General features: G+C 42.3%; 1 protein-coding gene across 1 annotated transcript in view; it reads right to left on the bottom strand.

The window, feature by feature from the left end:
- Nucleotides 1-26,204, bottom strand: part of LOC137332124 (protein phosphatase 3 catalytic subunit alpha-like) — a 463,527-nt gene that overhangs the window by 6,481 nt on the left and 430,842 nt on the right. Inside the window, exons 11-13 of the mRNA XM_067995834.1 lie at nucleotides 25,397-25,474; nucleotides 23,184-23,268; nucleotides 21,361-21,458 (exon numbers count right to left, since the gene is read on the bottom strand). Coding sequence (XP_067851935.1) covers nucleotides 21,361-21,458; nucleotides 23,184-23,268; nucleotides 25,397-25,474 — 261 coding nt within the window. The remainder of the gene's footprint in view (nucleotides 1-21,360; nucleotides 21,459-23,183; nucleotides 23,269-25,396; nucleotides 25,475-26,204) is intronic.

Here is a 26,204-nt window from a genome sequence, read left to right as displayed (position 1 = left end):
CATCCCCATTTCAAAGCAAACTGATAGAAAAACAATAGTATAAATCAGAGGTGAGTCAGTGGCCTGGCTGTGGACCGCAATGAAGCCAAGAGGTGTGAGACAGTATAACTTCACACTTTAAAAAGTTGCCAGGAGGTCCATTTGGTGCCCTGGGAACTTTTTAAACTGACTTTTAATGATATAAAAGGGCTCATGCTCCTTCCCGTGCTCTCATAACATTAAAATGTAACCAGTCAGAGAGTGGAGCTCTGTGTGTGCATAGATCTCCTTTGTTGGTAGGCAGATGAGAATGGAACTTACAATGTAATTCCGTTCTGCCAGCTCCACATCACACTATGCAGGTATCGGTCTCAGACCAGTACCTGTAGTTTAACAATGCTCTTAAATTAAGCGTCCACTTGCTTTTAAAAAGAGCCTAAACAGTTTCACGATGTAAGTTAAATCTTGATGCATGTGGAATTTTACAACTTCTCCTTGTCCTCAAAATTTTTGATCAAGTATCAGTGATGAAGATCAATAAATAGCAAAGTCTTAAGGGTACTGGCACCTTAGAGATTAAATTATTATAACTTCTTAAATGGCCTCTTGAAATTAGTCTCAATAAGGAATTAAATTAACCCTTAGTGCGGCACTGCGGTCTTATTTTTCATTTCAGCTTTAATCATTTTTGACAATTCAGTATTGATATTCATAAACACTTGAATCATTTTCAATCTGAGCTAATTTGTTAAGTAAACATCAAACTAATATAATAAAACATATATTCAAAATCAATATTTCTTTTTATGCTCCAAATCACTTATGTTAGAAACAATAAAGAGTAACTCAGTTGTGTGGTAGCTGTAGCACCATACATTACAATATCTGCTATTGCCCAAGTATTAGATCAGTACTGCATTTAATCAATTCGTTGGCCAGTTCTCTGCAGATGCAACCATTCCTAACTAGTTGAAGTGAAAACAAAAATAAACAATTTGCAAAAATTAATTAATCAAGTATTAAATTAACTCTTTTCAAGTGAAGGTAAATCAGGTTATGTAATATTAATACATCCACAGACATATCATAGAATTAGGGATGGGCAATAAATGCCGGCCTTGCCAGCGACACCCACATCCCATGAACGAATAAAAAAAATCATAGAATCGTTACAGCACAGATGGAGGCCATTTGGCCCATCGAGCCTGTGCCAGCTCTTTGTAAGAGAAATCCAGTTAGTCCCATTACCCCACTCTTACCCCAAAGCCATGCAAATTTTTTCTCTTCAAATATTTATCCAATTCCTTTTTGAAAGCCATGATTGAATCTGCATCCACTACCCTTTCAGGCAGTGCATTCCAGATCATAACTACTTGCTGCGGAAAAAAGATTTTCCTCATGTTGCCTTTGGTTCTTTTGCTAATCACCTTAAATCTGTGTCCTTTGGTTCTCGATCCTTCTGCAAATGGGAACAGTTTCTCTTTATTTACTTTATCTAAACCCATCGGATTTTGAACACTTCTATCAAATCTCCTCTCAACCTTCTCTGCTCTAAGGAGAACAACCCCAGCTTCTCCAGTGTATGCACATAACTGAAATCCCTCAACCCTGGAACCATTCTAGTAAATCTTTTCTGCACCCTCTCCAGGGCCTTCACATCCTTCCTAAAGTGCGGTGCCCAGAACTGGACACAATACTCCAGCTGTGGCCGAACCAGTGTTTTATAAAGGTTCAACAAAACTTCCTTGCTTTGGTACTCTATGCCTAAAGCCTAGGATCCCGTATGCTTTTTTAACTGCTTTCTCAACCTGTCCTGCCACCTTCAAAGATTTGTGCACATATACCCCCAGGTCTCTTTGTTCCTGCATCCCCTTTAGAATTGTACCATTTAGTTTATATTGCCTCTCCTCATTCTTCCTGCCAAAATGTATCACTTCGCACTTCTCTGCATTAAATTTCATCTGTCATGTGTCCGCCCACATGACAGATGAAATTTAATGCTATACAAAACCCTGGTTGGACCGCACCTGGAGTACTGTGAGCAGTTCTGGGCACCGCACCTTCGGAAAGACATATTGGCTTTGGAGGGAGTGCAGCGTAGGTTTACTGGAATGATACCCGGACTTCAAGGGTTAAGTTAAGAGGAGAGATTACACAAATTGGGGTTGTATTCTCTGGAGTTTCGAAGGTTAAGGGGTGATCTGATCGAAGTTTACAAGATATTAAGGGGAATGGATAGGGTGGATAGAGAGAAACTATTTCCGCTGGTTGGGGATTCTAGGAGTAGGTGGCACAGTCTAAAAATTAGAGCCAGACCTTTCAGGAGCGAGATTAGAAAACATTTCTACACACAAAGTGTGGTAGAAGTTTGGAACTCTCTTCCGCAAACGGCAATTGATACTAGCTCAATTGCTAAATTTAAATCTGAGATAGATAGCTTTTTGGCAATCAAAGGTATTAAGGGATATGGGCCAAAGGGTATATGGAGTTAGATCACAGATCATCCATGATCTTATCAAATGGCGGAGCAGGCACGAGGGGCTAAATGGCCTACTCCTGTTCCTATGTTCCCATTCCACCAGCCTGTCTATGTCCTCTTGAAGTCTATTACTATCCTCCTCACTGTTTACTACACTTCCAAGTTTTGTGTCATATGCAAATTTTGAAATTGTGCCCTCTACCCCCAAGTCCAAGTCATTAATATATATCATAAAAAGCAGTGGTCCTAATACTGACCCCTGGGAAACACCACTGTATACCTTCCTCCAGTGCGAAAAAAAACGTTCACCACTACTCTCTGCTTCCTATCACTTAGCCAATTTCGTATCTATGCTGTCATTGCCCCTTTTATTCTATGGGCTTCAATTTTGCTGACAAGCCTATTATGTGGCACTTTATCAAACGCCTTTTGGAAGTCCATATACACATCAACCGCAATGCCCTCATCAACCCTCTCTGTTACCTCATCAAAAAACTCGATCAAGTTTGTTAAACACGATTTGCCTTTAACAAATCCACGCTGGCTTTCCTCTATTAATTCACCCTTGTCCAAGTGACTATTAATTTTGTCCTGAATTATCGTTTCTAAAAGCTTCCCCACCACCGAGGTTAAACAGACTGACCTGTTCATTCTTACACCCTTTTTTGAACAAGTGTGTAACATTTACAATTCTCCAGTCCTCTGGCACCACCCCCATATCTGAGGAGGGTTGGAAGGTTATGGCCAGCATCTCTGCAATTTCCACTCTTACTTCCCTCAGCAACCTAGGATGCATCCCATCTGGACTGGGTGACTTATCTATCTTAAGTATAACCAGCCTTTTTAGTACCTCCTCTTCATCAATTTTCACCCCATCCAATATCTCAACTACCTCCCCTTTTACTGTGACTTTTGTTTAATTAGTAATATAATCCAATAATCCTAATAATACGTATGTTTTAGAATGCACTTTATTGACTGAAATGAGAGACTGGAGCTGAGTATGCTGTAGATATTGACATTATTGTAGTCACTCCATTTTTAATCCTATTACTGTTTGGTCCCTTCACAAACCTTAGGGTTCAATGAGAATAGGTTTAAATAAGAGCACTTGCTACCAATAAAACCTTTATTTCTTCTTGGATTGACAAAACACGTTCTCTATCCATGTTTTACATTTTCCTTGTAGGAAACTGCAGCAGCTTTTGTAGAGTCCAATGAGCTGTGCTGCTTATTGATCTTATTGCTTTTACAAATACATCTGCTAACAACAGACTGAGGAAGAACAGAAAGCATTGTTACAATTCAGTTCAGGGCAAAATTACTAACCATTCCATTTGAATGAGCACAAGAATGGTTAATCACATTTGATAACTCAAAGCATATTGAATCTGCAGGGTAGTAATGTATTATATTAATTACATTTCTTATCAAAATTTAAATAATATTGGATACATTTTTTTCTCTGTTATCAATTTTCTTATTTCTGGCAGTAATCAAAGTCAGTAACACAAAAATTCATCATTCTCAAAGGAAAACCATGTTGGGAAAGGTTTAGAAATTAAAATTTGGAAGTTTAATTGCAATGACATCAACTCAAACCCACAAATTGCATGAGAAATAGAAAAAAAAATGTTATTTCTGGATTTCAAAGTTCTGTTCAGTGCAGTTTTGCGTGTTACTGCCTGTGACATTCTGGGCACTAAATTGGGCCGTGTAGTGCCCATCGTTTCGGTGCTACACGTGTCTCCAACATCCAAGATGGCATCTTGCCTACGCACGCTTCCAGCGCGGCGTGCGCCGGATGCCATCTTGGTAAAGGAGTTAGCGCATGCGCAAGTATCGAACGCCGGCTGCATGCAAAGTAAGGAGAAAATAAATACAATCAGTATGCAATGCTGAATTAAAGTGATAGTCACCATTTTGGGACTTAACGCTCAACTCAACGCAGTCTTAACCCCGACCATCTGAATGTTTCTTAGAGTGCCTGGAGGACCCCTACCAGTGCTATTTAAAGGGACCATGCAGGATTTACAGGTTAGTGGCTGGATTATTGCTTCTGGCTACGGAGATATTTGCAACTGTTTTTGGAGGTCTCCTATACTTGAATACTAGGACTAGGGGACATAGCCTAACATTTAGAGCCAGGACGTACAGGAGTGAAGTTAGGAAATGTTTCTAAACACAATGGGTGGGAGTAGTTTGGAACGTTCTTCTGCAAACGGCAGTTGATGCTTGCTCAATTGTGAATTCTAAATCTGAGATTGATAGATTTCTGTGAACCAAAGGTATTAAGGGATATGGGGCTAAGGCGGGTATATGGAGTTAGGTCACAGATCAACCATGATCTCATTGAATGGCGGAACAGGCTCAAGGGGCTAAATGCCACTGCCACTTTCTGCCTCCTGATATGCGCCACCTTCTCCTGCAAGAAATCGGGACCTGTGTCTGGGTGATGTGCCTGTCATGGTTGAATAACTGCCAGTGTGTGTGGCATGTGAGTTGTGGGTGGGTGGCTTGCAACAGTGGTAATGTGTAGTGAGAGGAAGCATCTGATTGGAAGAGTTGAGTACTGATGGAAAGAGTTTGTTGGTATGTGATGGGGTTGTAGTGCGTGGACCAGTGGATGTGGCTAGTGGTGTAGTTGGTAGGAGATGCCACTTGACAGTTGACCTCACTCAGCTTGACCACTCATGTCAAAGCATTGAACTTCTGCATCCACGTTCATGATGCTTTGTGTCTGGCGTTGACTTCATCCCCCACTGCCTACCACTGCCTTTTGGGTATGTGTCTGGAAGGTCTCTTGCCCCACCCCCCCACCCCCCGTGGATATAGGATGTCCCTCCTTCCGTCCACCTCTTTCACCAAGGCCTCCAGTGCATCAGCAGAGAACCTTGGTGCATGCACTCTTGCAGGCCTGGTACAAACTCAGATCAGCAGATTGGTGAGGTCTGGCATGCTGATTGAAGGATGTGGGATTTAGTAGTGCGCAATCTTTACTCAATGTTTTAACATAACTCCTCAGGGACACGAGGTCCATCTGTGTTTTGCATGTGCGATGTCTGATCTCCGTTCAGACTCCGTGTTATTTTCAGCAAATAACAGGTACCAGCTACCTTTAAGAGATTTTTAAGAGACTGCCTTTAAGAGATTGGAGTTCCCCCTGTTGGTGGAAAGTGAGAATTGCATCGAACCCTCGTGTCAATGCTGATTCGGAACGCTGCTTGAAGGTAAGTCCTCAGGCTTCATGAAAGTCTCATCCTGACTGCGCAGGGGCCATTGGGAATTAGGTAATAGTGAATCGCGCTATCCCCGCCCAATAATAGGCCCTATCCAAATTTCCCCCCAAAAATTTAATGTGTAGATCCACCCCCGATCTTCCACTCTCCCCCACCCCCCAGATCTTCCACTCTCCCCCACCTCGATCTTCCACTCTCTCCCCCCATCTTTCACTCTTCCCCCCCCATCTTTCACTCTTCCCCCCCCCCATCTTTCACTCTTCCCCCCCCCCCCCCCCATCTTTCACTCTTCCCCCCCCCCCCCCCCCCATCTTCCACTGTCTCCCTCTCGATCTTCCAGTCTAGTGCCGGATGACACCTCGCTCTCTCTCCCTTTTCGCATTACCCCCTCCCATTGCAGCTCCTGATGGCAGCCAGCCTGTCAATCAGGCTGGCTGCCAGGCACGAAACCCGGAGAGCACGTTAATCACCATCAATTACGATGTGACCGCGTCGGAAACGGTAAGGTTTGTTTATTCGGGTTTGCCACACGCACCTTCACCCCCCCGCTCCCAACCCGCCACCATTTCAAAATGGAGCCCACGATCTGTGCCAATCTACATATCATACCCTTAGGCCAAAATATCTGAAGGAAGTTTTGAGCACAAAGCTATACTAAAAAAATACTGACAATAATGTTTGAGATATAATTGATAAATTATTGTCCCCTTGGCTGTAAAAGTGGCCTTAAGTCTATAATAAAGGCTTTATGCATAATAATTGACTATATTAAGAGGTCCTTTACAACAATAAATGCAATAGTTTACTGTTGCAGTCAAAAACGAATGTCAACATACATCAACAAAAAACTTGTTGCACAAAACATGTATTTAGGTGGCATTCTGATAAAAGCACTTTTAATGAACTGACACTATTGAATGAAAAGACACATGGTTATCTTTTTGTAAAGGAATACAATGGTTGAAAAAAGAAGTCTTTAAACTTTGAGTGAATAAGCAATCATTGGGGCTGTTTTCCATTTCTTTTTAATGATGATGATCACAAAGATGAACATTAAATCTAGCGATAAACCAGGAAATGAGCTGAAAGCACTCGATTTTTCCTTTTCTGTTTTCTCGTCCCACAAAAGGGGTGATACACACTTAGAGGACTTCAGAGGTAAGAGTGTGGGGGCAGGAAGAGAAGCCATTGCTGGAGATACACTGGCTATGATTGGATAGATGAGTGCAACCAAGTTAGCGTCGTCCCACGAAGTTGGACAGTGGAGGAGAGCCAGTGGAGGAGAATGGTGTGGTTGAGCTGCGGAAAGCTTGACAAGGACGAGAAGGGATAATGTACTATGGTCGCAATCACAGAGGATGTCATTTATGATCTTGGTTAGGGCCAATTTGGTGTGCAGCAGGGGCAGCAATCTGATTGGAGAGAATCAAACAAGTAATTGTGGGAAAGATGAGCATGGATTTGGGAGGCAACAACACACTTAAGGGCTTGAGAGGAAATGGAAGTTAGAGATGGGGGCGGTACTTTGCAAGGTCACAGGGTTTGAGGGTGGATTTTTTGGGGGGGTAATAATGCTGGTTTTGAAAGGATGGAGGACAGTACCTGAAGAAAGAGAACTATTTACAATGTCAGTTAGCAAGAGGCCAGGGAGAGAAGTTAGGGGGTTAACAAGGACTGGTGTTAAGCGAGCAGGTGGTGGGTCTTATGGACAAGATGAGCTCAGAGGGGGCATGAAGAGACAGGAGAGAAACTAGAGTGAGACAAGGATTAAGTGCTAGGGCAGCAAGTGGAAGGGGGAAAGCAAAAGAGGCATCTGAATGAATGGTCTTAATTTAGTAGCAAATAATTCCATGAGCTCTTTGCACTTGTTGTTGGGGAGGAAGGTGGAGGGTGGAGGGAGCAGGGGATGGGGGTTTAAGGAGACATTTGGTAGTGGAGAAAAGGAGCCAGGGGTTATCTTTGCTCTCCAGGGTGATCCTAGAGTACTGGGTAGTTTTGGCACAGTGAGGCTCATAGCTCTTGATGTGGCCCAGCCAGCTCTGGTGATGGATAGCTAAATTGGTTGTGCGCCGAATATGCTCAAGTCTGTGCCCTGTGCTCTTGAGGGAGTGAAGATGCTACCAGGGGGAATGACCAGGGTAGGCAGAGTAAAGGTTTTGCTGATGACAAGGGCATCAAAGGTGGAGGTAATGGAATGATAGAGCAAATCGCTATAAATAAAATGAAGATCATAACTAACCAAGAAATTAATTTAAGTATTATTTTCAATTCAAACTACACAAGCAGCCAATAAACATAATTTTTATAAGAGTACATTCTTTGATTTGATATCCACAGAAAATTCAGAAATAGCTGTGTCTGTGAATTAGGCTGTACACATTCACTGCTCTACTGAACTTCCTGCTGCTTCCCATTCCCCAAAGCTGAATTAATAAACTTGGCCATTATTTGACTGTCAAGCCACCTGAGAGACATGAAGAACATTATTGCAGGCAAGCCCTGCAGCCAAGTCTTGATCACCCAGGTTTCTGTTGATAAGGCTAATAAAATCTTACTGAACAAATTTATCTAGTGGAAAACTGAAATAATTAGCATTTCTACTCGCAGCTGTTAAAAAGGGAAACATTAACTCCAGTTTCAAAAAGCATAAAACATTCTCCTGTGTGACTTTGGAGTTATGAAACAGTAAGTTAATGTCATGAAAATATGTTCCCTGCTCATTCTTTGAAGGGGATCTGGAGACTGAGAAAATTCAGTTATCAAACTTAGGGAAAGGTGTATTGAATTATTGCAGTGGTAACAGAAAGTGTATTGAATTATTGTGGTACTAACAGAAAGCATAGAGAACTACCAGCCTCCCATTCTGAAATCAATCTGCAATCTGAAGTCGTGAAGTCCAGTGGAATGAAATGAAACATTTTTAAGCTACTGAAGAAACAAGTTTTTTTTTACAGAAAAAGGAGTAAGTACATCAAAACACAGAAAAAGACTGTGAAATTCTGAGAATGGATTCCAGTCTTCAATCTTCATCAAACTTAGTTCTCTCAATGGGCAAGAAGACCCAATGGAGCAGCACAGGGGCAAGGCTGCTCCAAGATTCAGTGATGCCTCACTTCAGGTGCTGCTGGCTGGGGTGAGGAAGAGGAGGGAACTATTTTACTTGGCCGACAGGAGGAAGTGCCCTGCCTCTGCCACCAATAAGGCCTGGTTTGAGGTGGCAGAGTAGGACACAAACAGCAGCAACATCTGTCGCACTTGGGTCCAGTGCAGGAAGCGTTCCAATGACCTAACTAGGCCAGCAAGTGTGAGTACACTTACTGATTCTCCTGCATTCCATGTCGCACATCACCCCAACACCACCCCCCGCAACTCATTTTGCACTTTCAAGACTACTCCAGCAGAACACTCCTCACACCCATTTAAGGCTCATCCTCAATTTACCTTCACTTTCTGAGCACTTCCTCACCTCCCCATTTGAGACCCCACCGCTACCACTCACCCCAATCCTGATCCAATGTGATGTCTCTGTCTGATACTCACCCTCTGATGCACCTCTTTCATGGTCAGCCTCACCCAATGTATTCATCGGCTGACCATTTAACCATCACTCTCTCACACATCTGTACTTTCTCCCCTTCTAGGAGAAGATAGCCCAAAACGCAGGACAAATCCAATCCGGCCAATTACCGCCCCTTCAGTCTACTCTCAATCATCAGCAAAGTGATGGACGGTGTCGTCGACAGTGCTATCAAGTGGCACTTACTCACCAATAACCTGCTCACCGATGCTCAGTTTGGGTTCCACTAGGACCATTTGGCTCCAGACCTCATTACAGCCTTGGTCCAAACATGGACAAAAGAGCTGAATTCCAGAGGTGAGGTGAGAGTGACTGCCCGTGATATCAAGGCAGCATTTGACTGAGTGTAGCACCAAGCAGCCCTAGTAAAATTGAAGTCAATGGGAATCAGGGGGAAAACTCTCCAGTGGCTGGAGTCATACCTACCACAAAGGAAGATGGTAGTGGTTGTTGGAGGTCAATCATCTCAGCCCCAGGACATTGCTGCAGGAGTTCCTCAGGGCAGTGTCCTGGGCCCAACCATCTTCAGCTGCTTCATCAATGACCTTCCCTCCATCATAAGGTCAGAAATGGGGATGTTCGCTGATGATTGCACAGTGTTCAGTTCCATTCGCAACCCCTCAGATAATGAAGCAGTCCGTGCCCGCATGCAGCAAGACCTGGACAACATCCAGGCTTGGGCTCATAAGTGACAAGTAACATTCATGCCAGACAAGTGCCAGGCAATGACCATCTCCAACAAAAGAGAGTCTAACCACCTCCCCTTGATATTCAACGGCATTACCATCGCCGAATCCCCCACCATCAACATCCTGGGGGTCACAATTGACCAGAAACTTAACTGGACCAGCCACATAAATACTGTGGCTACAAGAGCAGGTCAGAGGCTGGGTATTCTGCGGCGAGTGACTCACCTCCTGACTCCCCAAAGCCTTTCCACTATCTACAAGGCACAAGTCAGGAATGTGATGGAATACTCTCCACTTGCCTGGATGAGTGCAGTTCCAACAACACTCAAGAAGCTCGACACCATCCAGGACAAAGCAGCCCACTTGATTGGCACCCCATCCACCACCCTAAACATTCACTCCCTTCACCACCGGCGCACTGTGGCTGCAGTGTGTACCATCCACAGGATGCACTGCAGTAACTCGCCAAGGCTTCTTTGACAGCACCTCCCAAACCCGCGACCTCTACCACCTAGAAGGGCAAGGGCAGCACCACCTGCAAGTTCCCCTCCAAGTCACACACCATCCCTTCATCGTCGCTGGATCAAAATCCTGGAACTCCCTTCCTAACAGCACTGTGGAAAAGCCTTCACCACACGGATTGCAGCAGTTCAAGAAGGCGGCTCACCACCACCTTCTCAAGGGCAAGTAGGGATGGGCAATAAATGCTGGCCTTGCCAGCGACGCCCACATCCCATGAACGAATAAAAAAAACGCACGCGAGAAGGCGAGGACTGGAGAGGGGCCACAACAAATAGTGGTCCTCACAGAGGCGGAGGAGGAAGCCCTGCAGATCAGCTGAACCCTCGAATTCCTGTCCGTCAGGGATGCCGAGATTGGCACCCCACAAATGTCTGGTAACACAACTTTAACGTTCATCACACACGACATGAATTGATGTTAACAATGATTGGCATGTTGAACATCTCAGTATGCTCAATGCAACATGACACATCTGTAATGATGCTCAATATTGCCTTCTGTTCTCTTACAGGGCCTTCAACGACCAGAGTGACGGGAGAGGGTGATCCCTCAGAGGAGCTCCCAGCCTCTGAGGGCGCAACGTCATATCTTGGCTAGCAATCCACCAGCGCAGATACTCACACCTCGGTGGGTCTGAGTAGTCAGTTAGTTGGGTTAGCAACTGGTGAGTCACCACACACAAGTGAGCACAAGCAGACACTGGTGGCAGAGGCAGCTGTGGAGAGTCTGTGTTAGTGGGCGCACTCCTCTCCAGGCTCTGCTCAGCTGGACGCAGATACTGAACCCTGGGGGCCATCGTTTAAAAGGAGAATGATCGAGGGACAGCAGCACATTTGCGAGGTACTGGAACAGGTGCCATGCACACTCTCTGCAACAGCGCAGAGGATGGAGGAGTCCAACTCCTGCATGAGTGGAATGTAGGCACAGGTAAGGGAGGGAATCTCTGAGATAGTGTCACAGGGACGTGAGGAACTGCTGAAATGTCCGAGATAGAGTCGCACATGACTGCCGAAATGTCCGAGATGGAGTCGCAGGTAAGTGCGGGAATGTCTACGATGGAGAGAAGGCTAGCCTCCATTGAGCTTCAAGCATGGCTCACAAATGAGTCCATTCAGACCCTGACAACAGCCGTTCGGACTCACAATGAACAAAATTCTGCTGCCTTAAACAGGCAGACAGAAACTTTACAACTGTGCTTCCAAGGCATCACACATGTCCTCCAAACTGTTCTCCAGCAGGGTGGTAGGAGTGATGTGGGCCTGGTGCAGGGGAGGGATGATTGGAAAAGGGGACATGGAAGTGGGGACGTCACTCAAAGCACTCCCACATCTCACCCGTTGCCCCCCTCACACAGTAACCGCAATGCTGCCTCCTCTCCAGGTGGCCGAGACTGCCCCTGCACAGTCGCAGGTGGAGCAGTCTTTGGGGGAGACCTCACAGGCTCCAAAACCCAGAGGGTGTAGGCCGAAAGCATCTAAGCAGTCTGGCCACAGAAATGAGCAACCTGCCACTACCTCCGCTACAGCCACAGGGGATGCACCACGTAGAAGTGTTAGGATTTGTGATAACCGAGGGTATGCACAAGGGTGTCTGACAGACTGTCATGTTTTTCATTTATATTTGGTTTTTGTTAAAGTCACATTAAATGTTATTATTCTCACCACTACTGCCACGTTTTGCCCATTCTTGACTGGCTTTTGTGATAGCGCCCTTTCATGAGCTTCACCATGAAGGGTAACACTTGATGCCACACAGTGGGTCACTTTACAGTGGGTGTATGTGTAGTTGCAGGACTGTTTTGTGCAGGTGTGGGGGGGGGGTGCTGGTGTTGGCACTGCTCTTTCCAGGTGGTGTGAGGACTGGACGCTTCTCACTTTCTGATCTTGCGATAACCGTTCACATATGAGTGACTCCTAGGCCTCACGAGCAGCCAGGAGAGCCGCTGCTCTGCCCATGGGTTCGTCCTCATCCTCCTCCTCCTCCTTCTGCTGCTCCTGCTCCTCCTCAATGTCTATTGCAGATGTGGATGGTGGATGAGGGCATGGGGCCTTATCAACCGGTACCCCTCTCTGTTGTGCCATGTGGTGCAGGACACAACACACTACTATAATGCGACCCACTCTCGCCGGTGCGTATTGAAGTGCTCCCCTTGTACGATCGAGGCAACGAAATCGCATCTTCAGCAGTCCTACTACATGTTCAATTATAGACCTGGTGGTCATGTGGCTGACATTGTATTGACGCCGTTGCTCGCTGATGAGGTTCCTCAGAGGTGTCATGACACCTCTGAGGGTAGGTAATGAGATGCCGCCAAGCCCAGCCGGGAGCAGCTCGGCATGAAGGAGGCTGCAGATGTCTGCGACCACCTGGCAACTCACTCTCAGCCTCCGTATGCACTGCTCCTCAGAGAGGTCCAGGAAGCTGAGCCTCGATCTGTAGAACCTCTGACGAGGTTAGTGCCTCCTGTGACCTCGCTCCCTCTGTTGTTGCCCTCCATGCTCTTGTGCAGATGCCTGTGGCGCAGCACTGTGTTGTAGAGCTACAAGTGGCGGAAGTGCACGCCGTGCCTGGCGAGGATGGTGATGTTCCTTGTCCTCAGAGGTACTGGTGAATGCAGCCATCGCGCCCCCCATCTTGATGGTGTCAGTTTGAGGGGGTCCGAAAAGTTGGTAAATATGTGTAAACAGAACAATTCTGAGTGGAAACCAAGAATATTCAGTCTAAATACGAAGATCTCCCAGCCAAAAGTTTATCTTGAGAGAACTGAGTGCCCTGCTGCAATAACTCACCTTTTATCCCCATCTATCAAACAGGGATTTAAATGTCCAAATGGCTGCTGGCTGAGACACGACTCGTTCCCCATGGCGTGTTTCACACAGCACTGGAAACACGCTGAGGCAGCGTGAAATTGCTTGCTTTCTTAGCTAATTGCATTTTTGGATTTTTAAACTAGGTTAACTAGTTCAATTGCTGCTTTAAATATCGTCCCACCAGCTTTAATTGTCGGCGGGATATCCAGGTTTGGGAACGGCGTGCGCACCCAGATGACTTTGGGTCGTGTGCATTCTTTGGCGTGTTGGAGCTGGGATTTCTGCCCGCTCCTGGGAAAGGTGATTTTCTTTGCCCCCCCCTCAGCCCCCAACGCACCCGCATTTTCGTATTAAAATCGAGCCCAATACTTATGGATACATAAGCTCACTAACAGCTAGAACTCCGCATTCCAGTTTGATGCCGATAAAAGAAAAGGTGAAAAAGTAATAAAATTTCTATTTTAATCTATCACAGTAACAAGTCCACATTTATGGACTCCAGGCTGCCATGAACAGTTGGTTCCCAATGTGATCATTTCACTAGTTAACCCAATAACTAATGAGACATTATCACTAATCATGTAATCTATCTTCCGGCTTCTATGACAAGATATTTTTCACAGCTGTTAACAATGATGCTGCTAATAGAAATATTCAAAGCAGAGGGTTTCTAGCATGGATTTATTTTTAGAGAAAACGCCATGAAGTGAGTTTAGGATTTTTCTTCATTCCTAACAAGGTCTAAATAGCAACATCAAAAAAGACTAGAACATGTCTATTTTTATGTCTCTGTATTTGCGATTTTGTTTGCATAGAAAAATACATAGAATTTCATAGAAAAATACACCCATTGTTAACTACTATAATTTGATAAAACATCTTTTACGCATATAAGAACATAAGAAATAGGAGCAGGAGTTGGCCATTTAGCCCTTTGAGCCTGCTCTGCCATTCAATAAGACTGATCTTCGACCTCAACTCCACTTTCCCACCCAATCCCCATATCCCTTGATTCCCCTGGAGTCCAAAAATCTATCTATCTCGGCCTTGAATATATTCAATGACTCAGCATCCACAGCCCTCTGGTGTAGAGAATTCCAAAGATTCACAATCCTCTGAGCAAAGAAATTCCTCCTCATCTCAGTCTTAAATAGTCGACCCCTTAGCCTGAGACTATGCCCCCCACTTCTAGACTGTCCAGCCAGGGGAAACAACCTCTCAGCATCTACCCAAGATAGATGACAGCTTCATGCCAGTGATTACAGGCTGATTGCCAATTCTTTTTTTTAATCCCTAACCAAAAATAAAGGGAAAGTGAATATAGTAAATTATAAATGATAACTAATTTATTTCATAAGTTTTGTTTTTAAAGAGACAAATCAACTGAAAATTTTGTGAACAAAAACAGAATATTTGGATTTACAGTGTGCCAAATTAAGAAGGACAGGTAATTGTGAGAGCACAGCAAAGATATAAAAATCTTTTCCTTTTTAACTGGTACCCAGAGTGTTTAAAAATGTTGTCATCTGGCACAAATGTTGCAGCCCAAGTCAAAAGAACTTATTTATCCATTCAATCGTTCTGCTTTCCCTGGTATGCTTAAAGGCCACAGTGAATCCTACAAAACAATTTCATCCCTCTTATAGTAAACTGTCACCTCAAGCTTATTGGTTTCCACGTGCTTGCATTGCAGTTTGCAAAGTAACTACATTTGTCATGATGTGGTTCAGTGAACAAATACTGGACCTCTTTTTAAAAATGACAAATCTTGCTTGAAAGCATTGTGAAGGAGATAGGGATAAGGTTATTGTGATAGCTACTCACTATTATTTTTTTTAATCGTTCATGTGGATGTGGGTGTCGCTGGCAAGGCCAGTATTTATTGCCCATCCCTAATTGCCCTTGAGAAGGTGGTGGTGAGCCACCTCCTTGAGCGAGATTGTACAACTGAGTAGCTTGCTAGGCCATTTCAGAGAGTGATTAAGAATCAACCACATTGCTGTGGGTCTGGAGTCACATATAGGCCAGACCGGGTAAGGACGGCAGGTTTCCTTCCCTAAAGGACATTAGTGAACCAGATGGGTTTTTACAACAATCCGGTAGTTTCATGGCCACCATAACTGATACTAGTTTTTTTTTAGTTTAATTAATTTAATACTGGCATCTTACTATACCATGTGTAACTGCACAGAGGAGTGATCACCCCCCCCCAGTGCACAAGACACAAAATTGCATTTTTTGCTTCATTGTTTTATTTGAAATTTGTATGTACTTCAGGGTCAGGTTTCATCAGATCCTCTTTCATGTTAGGGAGGAAATGAACTCAGGATCTGTGCTGTGGTGTGTGAAGCAATTTCTTCCTGGCACGCTTCCTGAGTTGCAACACATTGACATTAATGCACAGCAGAAATCAATGGAAAATAACTAATATTTACTCAGCAGTCTAAAATTGTTCATGTTGCTGGTTCGATTAAAGAGAAGAGCAGCTAGTGGCACTGTGATGCACAGCAGGTCAGCATCTATCTATGCTGATGCAAAATCTGTGAAACAGATTTCAGCCCACAGTGTACTTACACAAATTTTTTATAATGTTAATTTCAGGGCAGATATTTAATATTGAGATTGTCCATAAAGCAAAACAGGTAGCAGAGCAAGCTTCACCAATTTCATAGGCCAAACTATTGTTTTGGTTACTGTAAATTTCAATCCTTGACATATACATAAGTTTGAGTACACTCAGTAAAAAATGTGAAGGTAACTCTACGAAGAACAGGCATCTCATTAACGTCCAGTCTCTGTCTTTTACACTTAAACTGTAGACTGTGCAATAATCCTTTATTAGATCACAGCATTTTAAATTTATTTGGGTGAAGTTAAAACAAATACTCCTATATGCAATGTCAACTGTAATATATGTTTGTCTAAAAATGAAAATAACTGTTTTATACAATAATGCTCCTTTATGAAACAGAATAACAATGCATGGAGTTTCTGCAGCATGCCGCATAACTATAATATAATTACTCCCTTATATGTCAGAAGCATCAACCTTTAAACACAGTAAATTACATTATTTAGCACTACAAAAGAACAGTTCAGGAAAAAAATAAATATTTTGAAGAGTTTAACAAAACTTCATATCTTTAGCAGGGTCACCTTATAAACTTTCATCCCTTTATTCCTCTTTTAAACTATTGCCAGTCATATCATGCAGTTAGAGATCCGAAAATTGTGATGAATAAGAATTTTTCTAATTCATTTGCAAGGGAAAACATTAAATGCAGTGTGCAAAATTTTCATACTTTGTAATGAGCACTATTGGACAGTGTTCATTTTAATAAATGACCTGTTATCTGGCCAGTAGTATTAGAGTGAGTTTATGCCGCTGCAGAAATTAAGATACATGTATGTGTGTGTATATACGTTAACAAGCACTGAAGCAAGTTCTTAGCCAGGCCATTGAGAAGGTATCCCACTACAAGGATATTGTCAAATAAAAAGTAGCCTTTTGCAACATCAATTTCTTCCCCTTTCTTTCCTCTTTTGGAGACTGTTACTCATCCTGGGGTACCTTGCCATAATGCCAGCAGCACTCTGCCTCCTCACCCAAATGGCTACTTTTCACGTGCAAGTCTAGGGACTGAGGGTTACTAAACTATTTGACTATAGGGCATGACAGTCGAGCCCAACACTGTTCACCCAACATTCATACACACGAGTGACTGGGTGACAATGAAGAACAGGATTTGTTTTCAATCATAGCTTAGGGACACCAGGGTAACTGTAGTGCTCTCACCACCATTTAGCTAAGTCAGTACAGACCAGGATCAAACTTGGAATATTTCTGGTTTTGTGGTTCAGAGCCACACAACACAGTGCATTCAGTCATTTAGCCATCAGTAAAGTCTTAATGCACCTTCTGCTACTCAGCAACATTCATACTCAATCACGAGGAGGCATTGCATTCTCATAATGCAATGCCATGAAAGGATTGCATTATGACAAGCAATGAAAAGTAATAAAATGCTGAAATAAAAATAGAATAGTTCAATTCCTTTGGACTTTTACTCTAATTTGTAAAATGCAAACTTCTCAAATTGATTTGATGTTTCTGCCATTTTTAAGATAAATTAATACAACTGCAAAAATGATAGATTGGGAAACTTTCCCTAAATGATAAAAAGTAATCTATACTTTGTTAGATTAAATCTGACTGCATGCCATTGATTATTTTATTATTACCCCTGTGATCTAAAGAGGTAATAATGGGCATGATTTTAACTTGGAAAAACGGGTGGGTTGGGGGCGGGGGGCAGTAAAAATTTTAAAAATCCTAAACCACTCATTTCCGGTTTTAACAGAGGCAGGATGAGGGGCAGGCAAGCAACCCGCTCTCAGGTGGCGGATCGGTCACTAAAAGCTTTCAAGGAGGCTGCGGGCCTCCCGTTTAGCAGATTTTTTATTTTTAACCCCTGGGGGCCTGGATTCCCAGACCTTCTACTTCACGCCACATGAGAGGAGGCGAGAAGGCCCGAAACTGTAGGCAAATGCCTTTATTGTACAGCTTGTGGGTCCGGAGGGGCAGGAGTGCTTCTACCAGGCCCAACAAGCCTACTTGCAGTGACCCCGATCTCCGAGCCCTCTCATGATCTCTGACAACCCCCTCACGATCTCTGACCCCCCCCAATGACTGAGTCCCCCCACCCGAAGACTGAGCCCCCCAATGATTGACCTCCCCCACAAAGACCCCCAATGACTGGGTATCCCGATGACTTACCCCTCCCCGGTGACCCCCAACCCCCCTCCGATGACCCCCCACAATCTAACACTTATCTGTTCACAAACTTTTCCTTCCTATTCTCCCATCCAACTGAGGCCAGCCTGTCATTTAGTCCTTATGTCAAAATCGTAAAGACGTCCGGGAAACCCGTACTTCTGGGTTTCCCGTCAAGAATTCCACCCCCACCCCCCCTTCCCGGCTCCCCGATAAAATCATGCCCAATGTCTTAGCTAAGCAACATAAGATATGTACTCTGCCGGTACTGTTGTATCATCACAGCAACTGCCACTACCCTCCATATTATAGCACTATTTTACCTTGATTTTAAACATAATTTGGCAATATTAAACATGGCTGGGTGCCATGAAAAGCACTATCAACATTGTATTCTAATTTCCTACACTAAATTACATTTCAGGTGAATTCCTTACTGATAAAGTATGTGAAACTATTAGAGACAGTTACAGATAGACATGAGCATCTTAGTGATGGGTTCCTTCAAATTTCTCTGAAAAGACCTACATTTTGTTGCAAAGTAAATTAGATTATGGAGAGATCAGTGTACCTATTGCGACTGGCTGGAGTAACACTGTGAAGTCACTAGCATGCTTACCTCAGAAGATCACACGAGAATCACTGATGGTTTCCACAGTATTAAAGTGTTTTTATACTGCTAATCTACATTGTTAAGCTCTGAGTGGCAATCACATTAAGGGTGAACTTTTGTTTCAATAGTATTCATTTATCAACAGATCATTAGTAGACAAATATAATATTAAAGACCCCCTAACCTGGTGGTAATAATTAACCTCAAGCTATGTAGATATCAGGAGTTTTTCCATGCCAATGTATGTTGTTATCCAATTTCACCACATTCCCAGTATGATAGCATGATAATTCTCCAGCCTATACTTGCCCGTTAGTCATTATTAAATAATCACTGAAGAGCATTATTATAGAAGGTAGGTGGAAAAATTGTATAAATATTCCTATGTTTACAAATGAGTTTGTTTAAAATCACTCTTAATCTTTCTGATTAAAATCTAATCACTCTTAACCTTTCACCAACAGATGTGGTCCTTGAGGCCTGTAAATTATAAATATTTTTAATTTATGTAGAGAACCTACACAAGACTATCACATCAGCAGAATTATAATCCGGTTGAGAAGTTGTAGCAATGAAGGAATTCAGCAAAATAGTAATGTAAGTTACATTGTGACTCAAACTACACTTCTTTTTAAACCATAATATAAAACCTTTATGCAAAAATATAAATAGATTTCTACTACAAACAGCTCAAAAGGAAAAACTACTGATATTCTATATTTGTGGTAATTTGGAAATATACTCTTGCAACTTTTTAATTCATTTTATTTTCTCCCTTGTGGAATTCTCCACATCATATACCTACTCTAGCCGAGACAAGAGCTGCTGATTGGCTCCCAGCAACTCAAGCAATGACACCCAATGGCTGAGCAACTGGGAGGTTCACAGAAGTAGGTTGGGGTGGCTGGCTTTTATATTTTCCCACCCTTCCAGGGGACCCTGCACTCTCTAGCCACCACCTCCCCCCCACCCCCCCGCCCCCACCACTACCCCCCACATCATTATTGGGATTAGGAACTCACTGCATGATGTATTACTGGCACAAAGTTGAATCTAGCCACTTTGTGGCACAACATACTGGAACTTCAATGTGCCACGTACATAAATACTAATGCAGTAGAACACTGCTTATCTAAACTGGTGAGGACCAATCAAAAAAGCAGACTAGTGATTTGTTTGCTCAAAATTCATTTCTCAGAATTGGATGTAAAGGATACTGATGACTGCAAAGAGCACAGAGGAGTAATATGATCACCCATTTACATTTTAAGTCAGGGGGAAGAAATTAAATAATGTATCGTGCTTAAAGATAGTAGAAGGAGCTACGATGGAAGTCAGGAGTGGGAGTTGCCATTTAAATATCACAGCACAGAGAAAATGATTGCAGTAACAGCTGAAGGAATGAGCTCCACCTCTGCACACTGATTTTAAATTTTAAGCATGATTGTTAAACTTGGGAGAGATATCAATCATCGGACCAGTCACATTCCCAATGTCAGTTGTCCATAACTAAATTTATGGTCCTGATTTAATGTTCATTTCTAAGATGTAAAAGCATTCTAATGGCTGATATACATTTTACATAGACTATAAAATAAATTACTGGCAGACAACTGTGCCAACAACCTGCACTAATAGAAAATGCTCTTTTCATTATTATGTGTACCTTTCAAATTCTATCACACCCACCCTCCAGAATAGTCATGTTCTATTGGCACTTAAATCCTATCATGTAGGGGCAGCCCAGCAGCATCGTGCAATAATGTGCTAACATGCTGTACCAAAGAGTGGTAGAACATGAGTTTGTTTCTGCAGTTCCTCACAAAGTGAATTCTCAATTTCTGCATGACATTTCTAAGGATGGATGAGGTGCTTTCATAGAAGGGAAAGAGAAATATCAAAGGGCAAGTTTTCTTACATGTCTTTAGTGACTGGCTCTAGTGTGACATTGCCATATGCTTGGGGGCATGTTTCCTCCCTGCATGTCCTTTCAAACAGGAGTGGTTTAGGTCAAGGGAAAAAGGTGAGAAAATATTTATAAAGGAAAAATGTTAATGTTTCAGGCATAATCCTTCATCAGAACTCTGAGGAAGGAGTTTCTAATGAAAGGTTATGCTTGAAATGTCAATATTTTTCCTTTCTTTACAGATGCTGCCTGAGTGGTTCCAGCATTTTCTGTTTTTGTTTTAGATTTCTAGCATCCGGAGTATTTTGCTTTTTGAAAAAATATTTATCTTTTTTGGTTTCCCATCATTCGATTTTCTGTGCTGCTTTTCATGCACTTACAGTACCTGTATGAAAGTCATCTTCTATAGTAGTGTTGTGCAATATTCTAGCAGAAAGCAGCAAATAATTTTTAAATTGTAATGTACAAGTTAATAGTATAATTCATGTTCTTTGCAGTGATTATTGCCATTCAACACATCAAATAACCTTACAAATTTACCACCTAGCTTTAACTCTGCTGACGGTACAGAACAATTGCTTTGTGAACATTTTGATGTTCATAAAGTAAAAATCCTAATTATTTCTATTAAAACACAACCTGTAGTAGGAATTTTTAAAACATCTGAATAAGAACTACAGGAGAATAACATAAAAAGCTTCTTGTCATCAGGGGTACAACTGACTTAGGTGCAGTAAAGCATTGGGAAGGGTGGACTGCAAAGTACACCTACCGCTTTGTAAGGTCTGTTTGCCTCCAGACAGCACTCCACTGGGCAGCATACCGGTTGGAGTCAGACCTTTCAAAGTTAAAACACTCTCACTCTCCTCTCTGAAAAAGAGACCAAACAAGTATGATTTAGACTGTATTTCACCCGTACATTTCTTTTTAAACCTCCTTCAATTCTAGACTCCAAATATAAGTGAGCCATTTACTGTAACCAAAATTAGAACACTTTGGGTTCCTAAATTCATGACAGCACTGAGGCCATTTGCAAAAAAAGTATTGCCCATGCACTTGAATGTCCCACATTATTTCTTCAGCCAATTGGTTTCAGAATGACTGGTAAAATCCTAGTTGATTGGCACCTGAGCATACAATATATTTGCAGCATATACATATTCTGTATAGATTATCAACAATAATTCACAGAGCACATTCTCTATTATAATTTACATTTAGTACATGTCCCTCCAAATTATGTACTTTTTTTTAATAAGAAATTCAATTTGTAAATCTTGATGTCATGCTGGAGAAGGAGTACAAGATGACTTCAACTGTAATTCCTCACTCCAGGATTCGGTTGAGTACTTTGTTCCTAACTAGGGCTCGAAAGTGAACAGATGTCAAAAGTGACCAAATTTCACAATATGGTGTAGGTGCTTGAACAGTTTATGGAAAATACATTTATGGCATGAATAGTGATCAAAATTGCAATAGGTTACTTTTTTCCCTTTAAACGTTACAGTGCTCACTATATGTCTCATATAGAGCTCACAAAAAAGTGCTAAAAAATTCTGGTAAATGCACTGCAAATTGGAGTATTCTGTGCAGTTCTGGGAATCCAATTATAGGAAGGAGCCATGGAAAGATTACCGTGAAGATTCATTTAAGCTATATAGCAGATATAAGAGATTACAGTTATAGTTGAAATTAGAGGATCTGTAGAGATTTTCAAAATTATGTAAGATTTTGACAGGTAAATAGTGAAGGGTTGTTTTCACTGTTTGGTAGATCAGTAACAAGGGAGCAGAGACACAAAATTATCGCTAGAAGAATGAAGGGGAAAATTAGAAGAAATTTTCACACAGAGGATTATTAGAACACGGAATGCTTTACTACAAGTGGCTATTGAGAAGAATATAAATGGATATGGGCTAAGGACAGGGAAATGGGATCCAGTTAAAGAGCGAACACTGGCATGGGCACAATGGGAGGAATTACCTCCTTGTGTGCTGTAATTTCTGTAATTGTACACACAGTAACCTATCCGAGACAGGAAAAAAAACTTCTGCACCTCTGGACATGAAAACAGCACACAAACAGTAAGTTTAGTTGAAAAAATTCTTCTTATTACACACACACAAACATAAACACACACTGAATATGCATAAAATATTGATTTGCGTTGACTGGGATGTTTATCTAGGAATCTTTTGGAGCAGTACCTTTCAAATATCAGAGCAAGATTCATAATAGCACTGCAAAAGTCCAAACAACACTTTAATTACCACTTTCAAAATTCTTAATGTATGTTTGGGTGAACGGTGGAATTTTTAAGCAGTTGTTAATACCAAATTTAAGCTTTGAGTGTTATTTCCAAAAATGACACTTAAATAATATCCACTTAGTAGATTAACTACAAAATTATTTTAAAAATGGGTGAATCGATTTTTTTCTGTTCATCATTTGTGAATGAATTCTTACATTTTTTGAAGCCCCTTCAACAATCAGAGTGCTGGAGTGAACTTCTTACATATTACAGAAAAGTGACTGAATAACATCAAAAGGTAGTTGAAAAATATATTAATATACAGATTTGTGAACTCTTCTTACCTGAGCACAGAAAATACTCTAGCCATTTTGCCAATGGCTCGAATTTTGTTCCTGATGACCTCTTTCCGAGCTGCAGCAGCATTTGCTTGGAAGAAAAAAAATAATTCAGTTCAGAAAATATAAGCCTAAATAATTCTGCATTTTGGAACAATGAAATGTCAAACTAACCACGTGTACAATAAAATATATAAATAGTATTTTTCCTTATTTTCCAACACAACACAAGAAACCAATACAACATGTGAGTAGAAAATTAAAAAGGAACAGCTGCCTCAAGGCAGATCTGCTACCAAAAGGTCCACAGGTAATGAGATCTGCCAAAACCATTTACTACTTCAGGATCATCCTGGAGAGCAAAGATAACACACAGTTTCTTTTCTCTACCACCAACCATTTCCTTAAACCCCCCTCTCCTGACCGCTCCACCCTCACCACCAATAAGTGTGAGGAAGTCATGAAGTTTTTTGTCACTGAGGTTAAGATCATCCATTCAGCTGCACCTGCTGCTTCCCTTCTTCCCCTTCCCCTCCATGCCATAGCTCTGAACCTGCATCTTTCTTTAGTTTCTCTCTATCTCCACATATGCTTTTCATGAACTCATCGCGTGCATGAGACCCATCTCATGCTCTCTTGATGCCAGTGCCACTAAATTGCTGACCATCCAACTTCACTTTCTAGCCCACATACTAGCTGACATTGTAAATGTTTTCTTTTTCTTCTCAGATACTGTGCACCTCGCTTTCAAGACCACCGTCACCCCTCCGAATCAAAAACCCCACCATCAACCCTTCTGTCTTTGCAAACGGATGCCTCATCTCCAACCTACAACTCCATATTTGATTCTCTCCAATCAGGTTTCCACCCCTGCCACAGCACCAAAACCGCCCAACTAAAGTCACAAATTACATCATTTGTGATTGTGACCATGGTGCACTATTCCTCCTCATCTTCTCTGACCTCTCTGCAACCTTTGACATGGTCGACCACCATCCTCCTCCAATTCCTCTTCATGATTGTTCAGCTCAAATGGGACTGCTCTCACTTGGTTCCACACTTACCTATCTAATCATAGCCAGAGCACCTTCAGCAATGCTCTTCTTGCACCTGCACCGTTACCTCTAGAATCCCTCAAGAATCTATTGTTTGCCTTCTCCTCTTCCTCACCTACATGTTGCCCCTTGGTGACATCATCCATGACATGGGGTCAGCTTCCACGTATATGTTGATGATGACCAACTCTACCTCCACACCACCTGTCTTGACTGCTCCACTGTCTCTGTGTTGTCAGAATGCTTGTCTGACATGCAATCTTGGATGAGCCGTAATTTCTTCCAGTTAAACATTGGGAAGACTAAAGCTCTTGTCTTCAGTCCCTGCCGCAAATTCTGTACCTTTGCCACAGATTCTATCCCCCTCCTCAGCTACTGTCTCATGATGAGCCAGACTGTATGCAACCTCAGCATCCTTTTTGATCCCATATCTTCTCTATCACAAAGAACACCTACTTACACCTCCATAACATTTTTTGCTGCTGAAACCCTCATTCATGCCTTTGCCATCTCTAGCCTCATCTATTCTGGCCTCCCATCCTCCGCCCTCCGTAAACTTCAGCTCATCCAAACTCTGCTACCCATATCCTATCCTGCACCAAGTCCCGCTCACCCATCACCCCTGGCCATGCTGAGAGTATATTGGCTCACGTTCCTCCGACAACTTCAATTTAAAATTCTGATCCTCGTGTTCAAATCCTTCACTATCTCTGTAACCTCCTCCAGCCCTATCCCCCCCTCCCCCTCAGAACTCTGCGTTCCTCTGACTATGGTATCTTGTGCATTCTCCCCTCCCTATGATGCACCATTGGCGGCCTTGCTTTCAGCAGTCTAAGCCCTATGCTCCGGAATGCCCTCCTTAAGCCTCTCACCTCCCTCTCCTCCTTTAAGACCCGCCTTAAAATTCACCCTTCCTATAACCTCCTTCTTTGGCTCTGTGTCAATTTTTGTTTGATTACACTTTTTTAAAATGCCTTGGGACATTTTACTGTGTTAAAGGTGCTATGTAAAGAACATTGTTGTTGTTATTGTTGTTGTAAAATCAAAGCAATGACAGATTCGTACATAGGCCAGAACTTTCACAGACAATCAAAGTGTCAGCCACATAGATGAGCTCTTTTTCCTAACTGTTCAATATACTCTAACTTTAAAACAAACTCCTACCATCAAATATCTCATCTTCATCTGTCATGAGTTCATCATCAGAGCAGATATTTAGAACGTTCACCAACATCTCTGTCACTGAAACAAGGAAAGAATTAAATGCAAAAAAGAACAATGCCATGAACTTTGAGCCTCATACAACAATTCCTGATCATAACTTTTCTATTGGGAAAGGTGCTAATCAGAAGCCTGATGATTTGCTATTGAGAGGGGGGGAAAGTTGTTGGGCATGTCACCCCAGGCTGTTCTTGTGTAATTCCCAGTGGTTGCATCAAAAGTAAGCCAACCCATTATATGGGGAATTGTGAATGGTCCAGGGAGGCGAAAATCAAGATATAGAAGAAAAACAAAATTTGTACCAGAAAATTAAGAAATCTAAAATTTTAGATTTTATTGGGTGCTATTGCATGTGTTGTGGTCATATCATCAGCGGGAGTCAAATCTAATCGTCACAAACAGTGGTATTAATAAATCCCTTGAAGTTGATGGTCATGTTTTTGTGTGTAGTCAATAAACTCGAGTGTAGGATATAAATATCAATCAATACCTGTGTAGAGTATGGCTCAGTTGATAACCCTCTTATATCAGAGTCAAAAGGTTGTGGGTTCAGGACTTGAGCACAAAATGTAACCTAACACGTTAGTGCAGTATTGAGGCAGAGGTGCTGTCTTTCAGGTTAGACATTAAATCAAGGCCCTGTCTGTGTATTCAGATGGACATAAAAGACCCTATGGTGCTAATCATAGAAGAGCAGCAAGTTCTCCCAGTGTTCTAGCCAACAGCCCTCCCTCAACCATTACCATTAAAT

Source organism: Heptranchias perlo, chromosome 14 (assembly GCF_035084215.1).
Source record: "Heptranchias perlo isolate sHepPer1 chromosome 14, sHepPer1.hap1, whole genome shotgun sequence".
Classification (NCBI taxonomy): domain Eukaryota; kingdom Metazoa; phylum Chordata; class Chondrichthyes; order Hexanchiformes; family Hexanchidae; genus Heptranchias; species Heptranchias perlo.
Note: the sequence above shows the minus strand (reverse complement) of the source record. Positions and strands in the feature narration are given on the sequence as shown.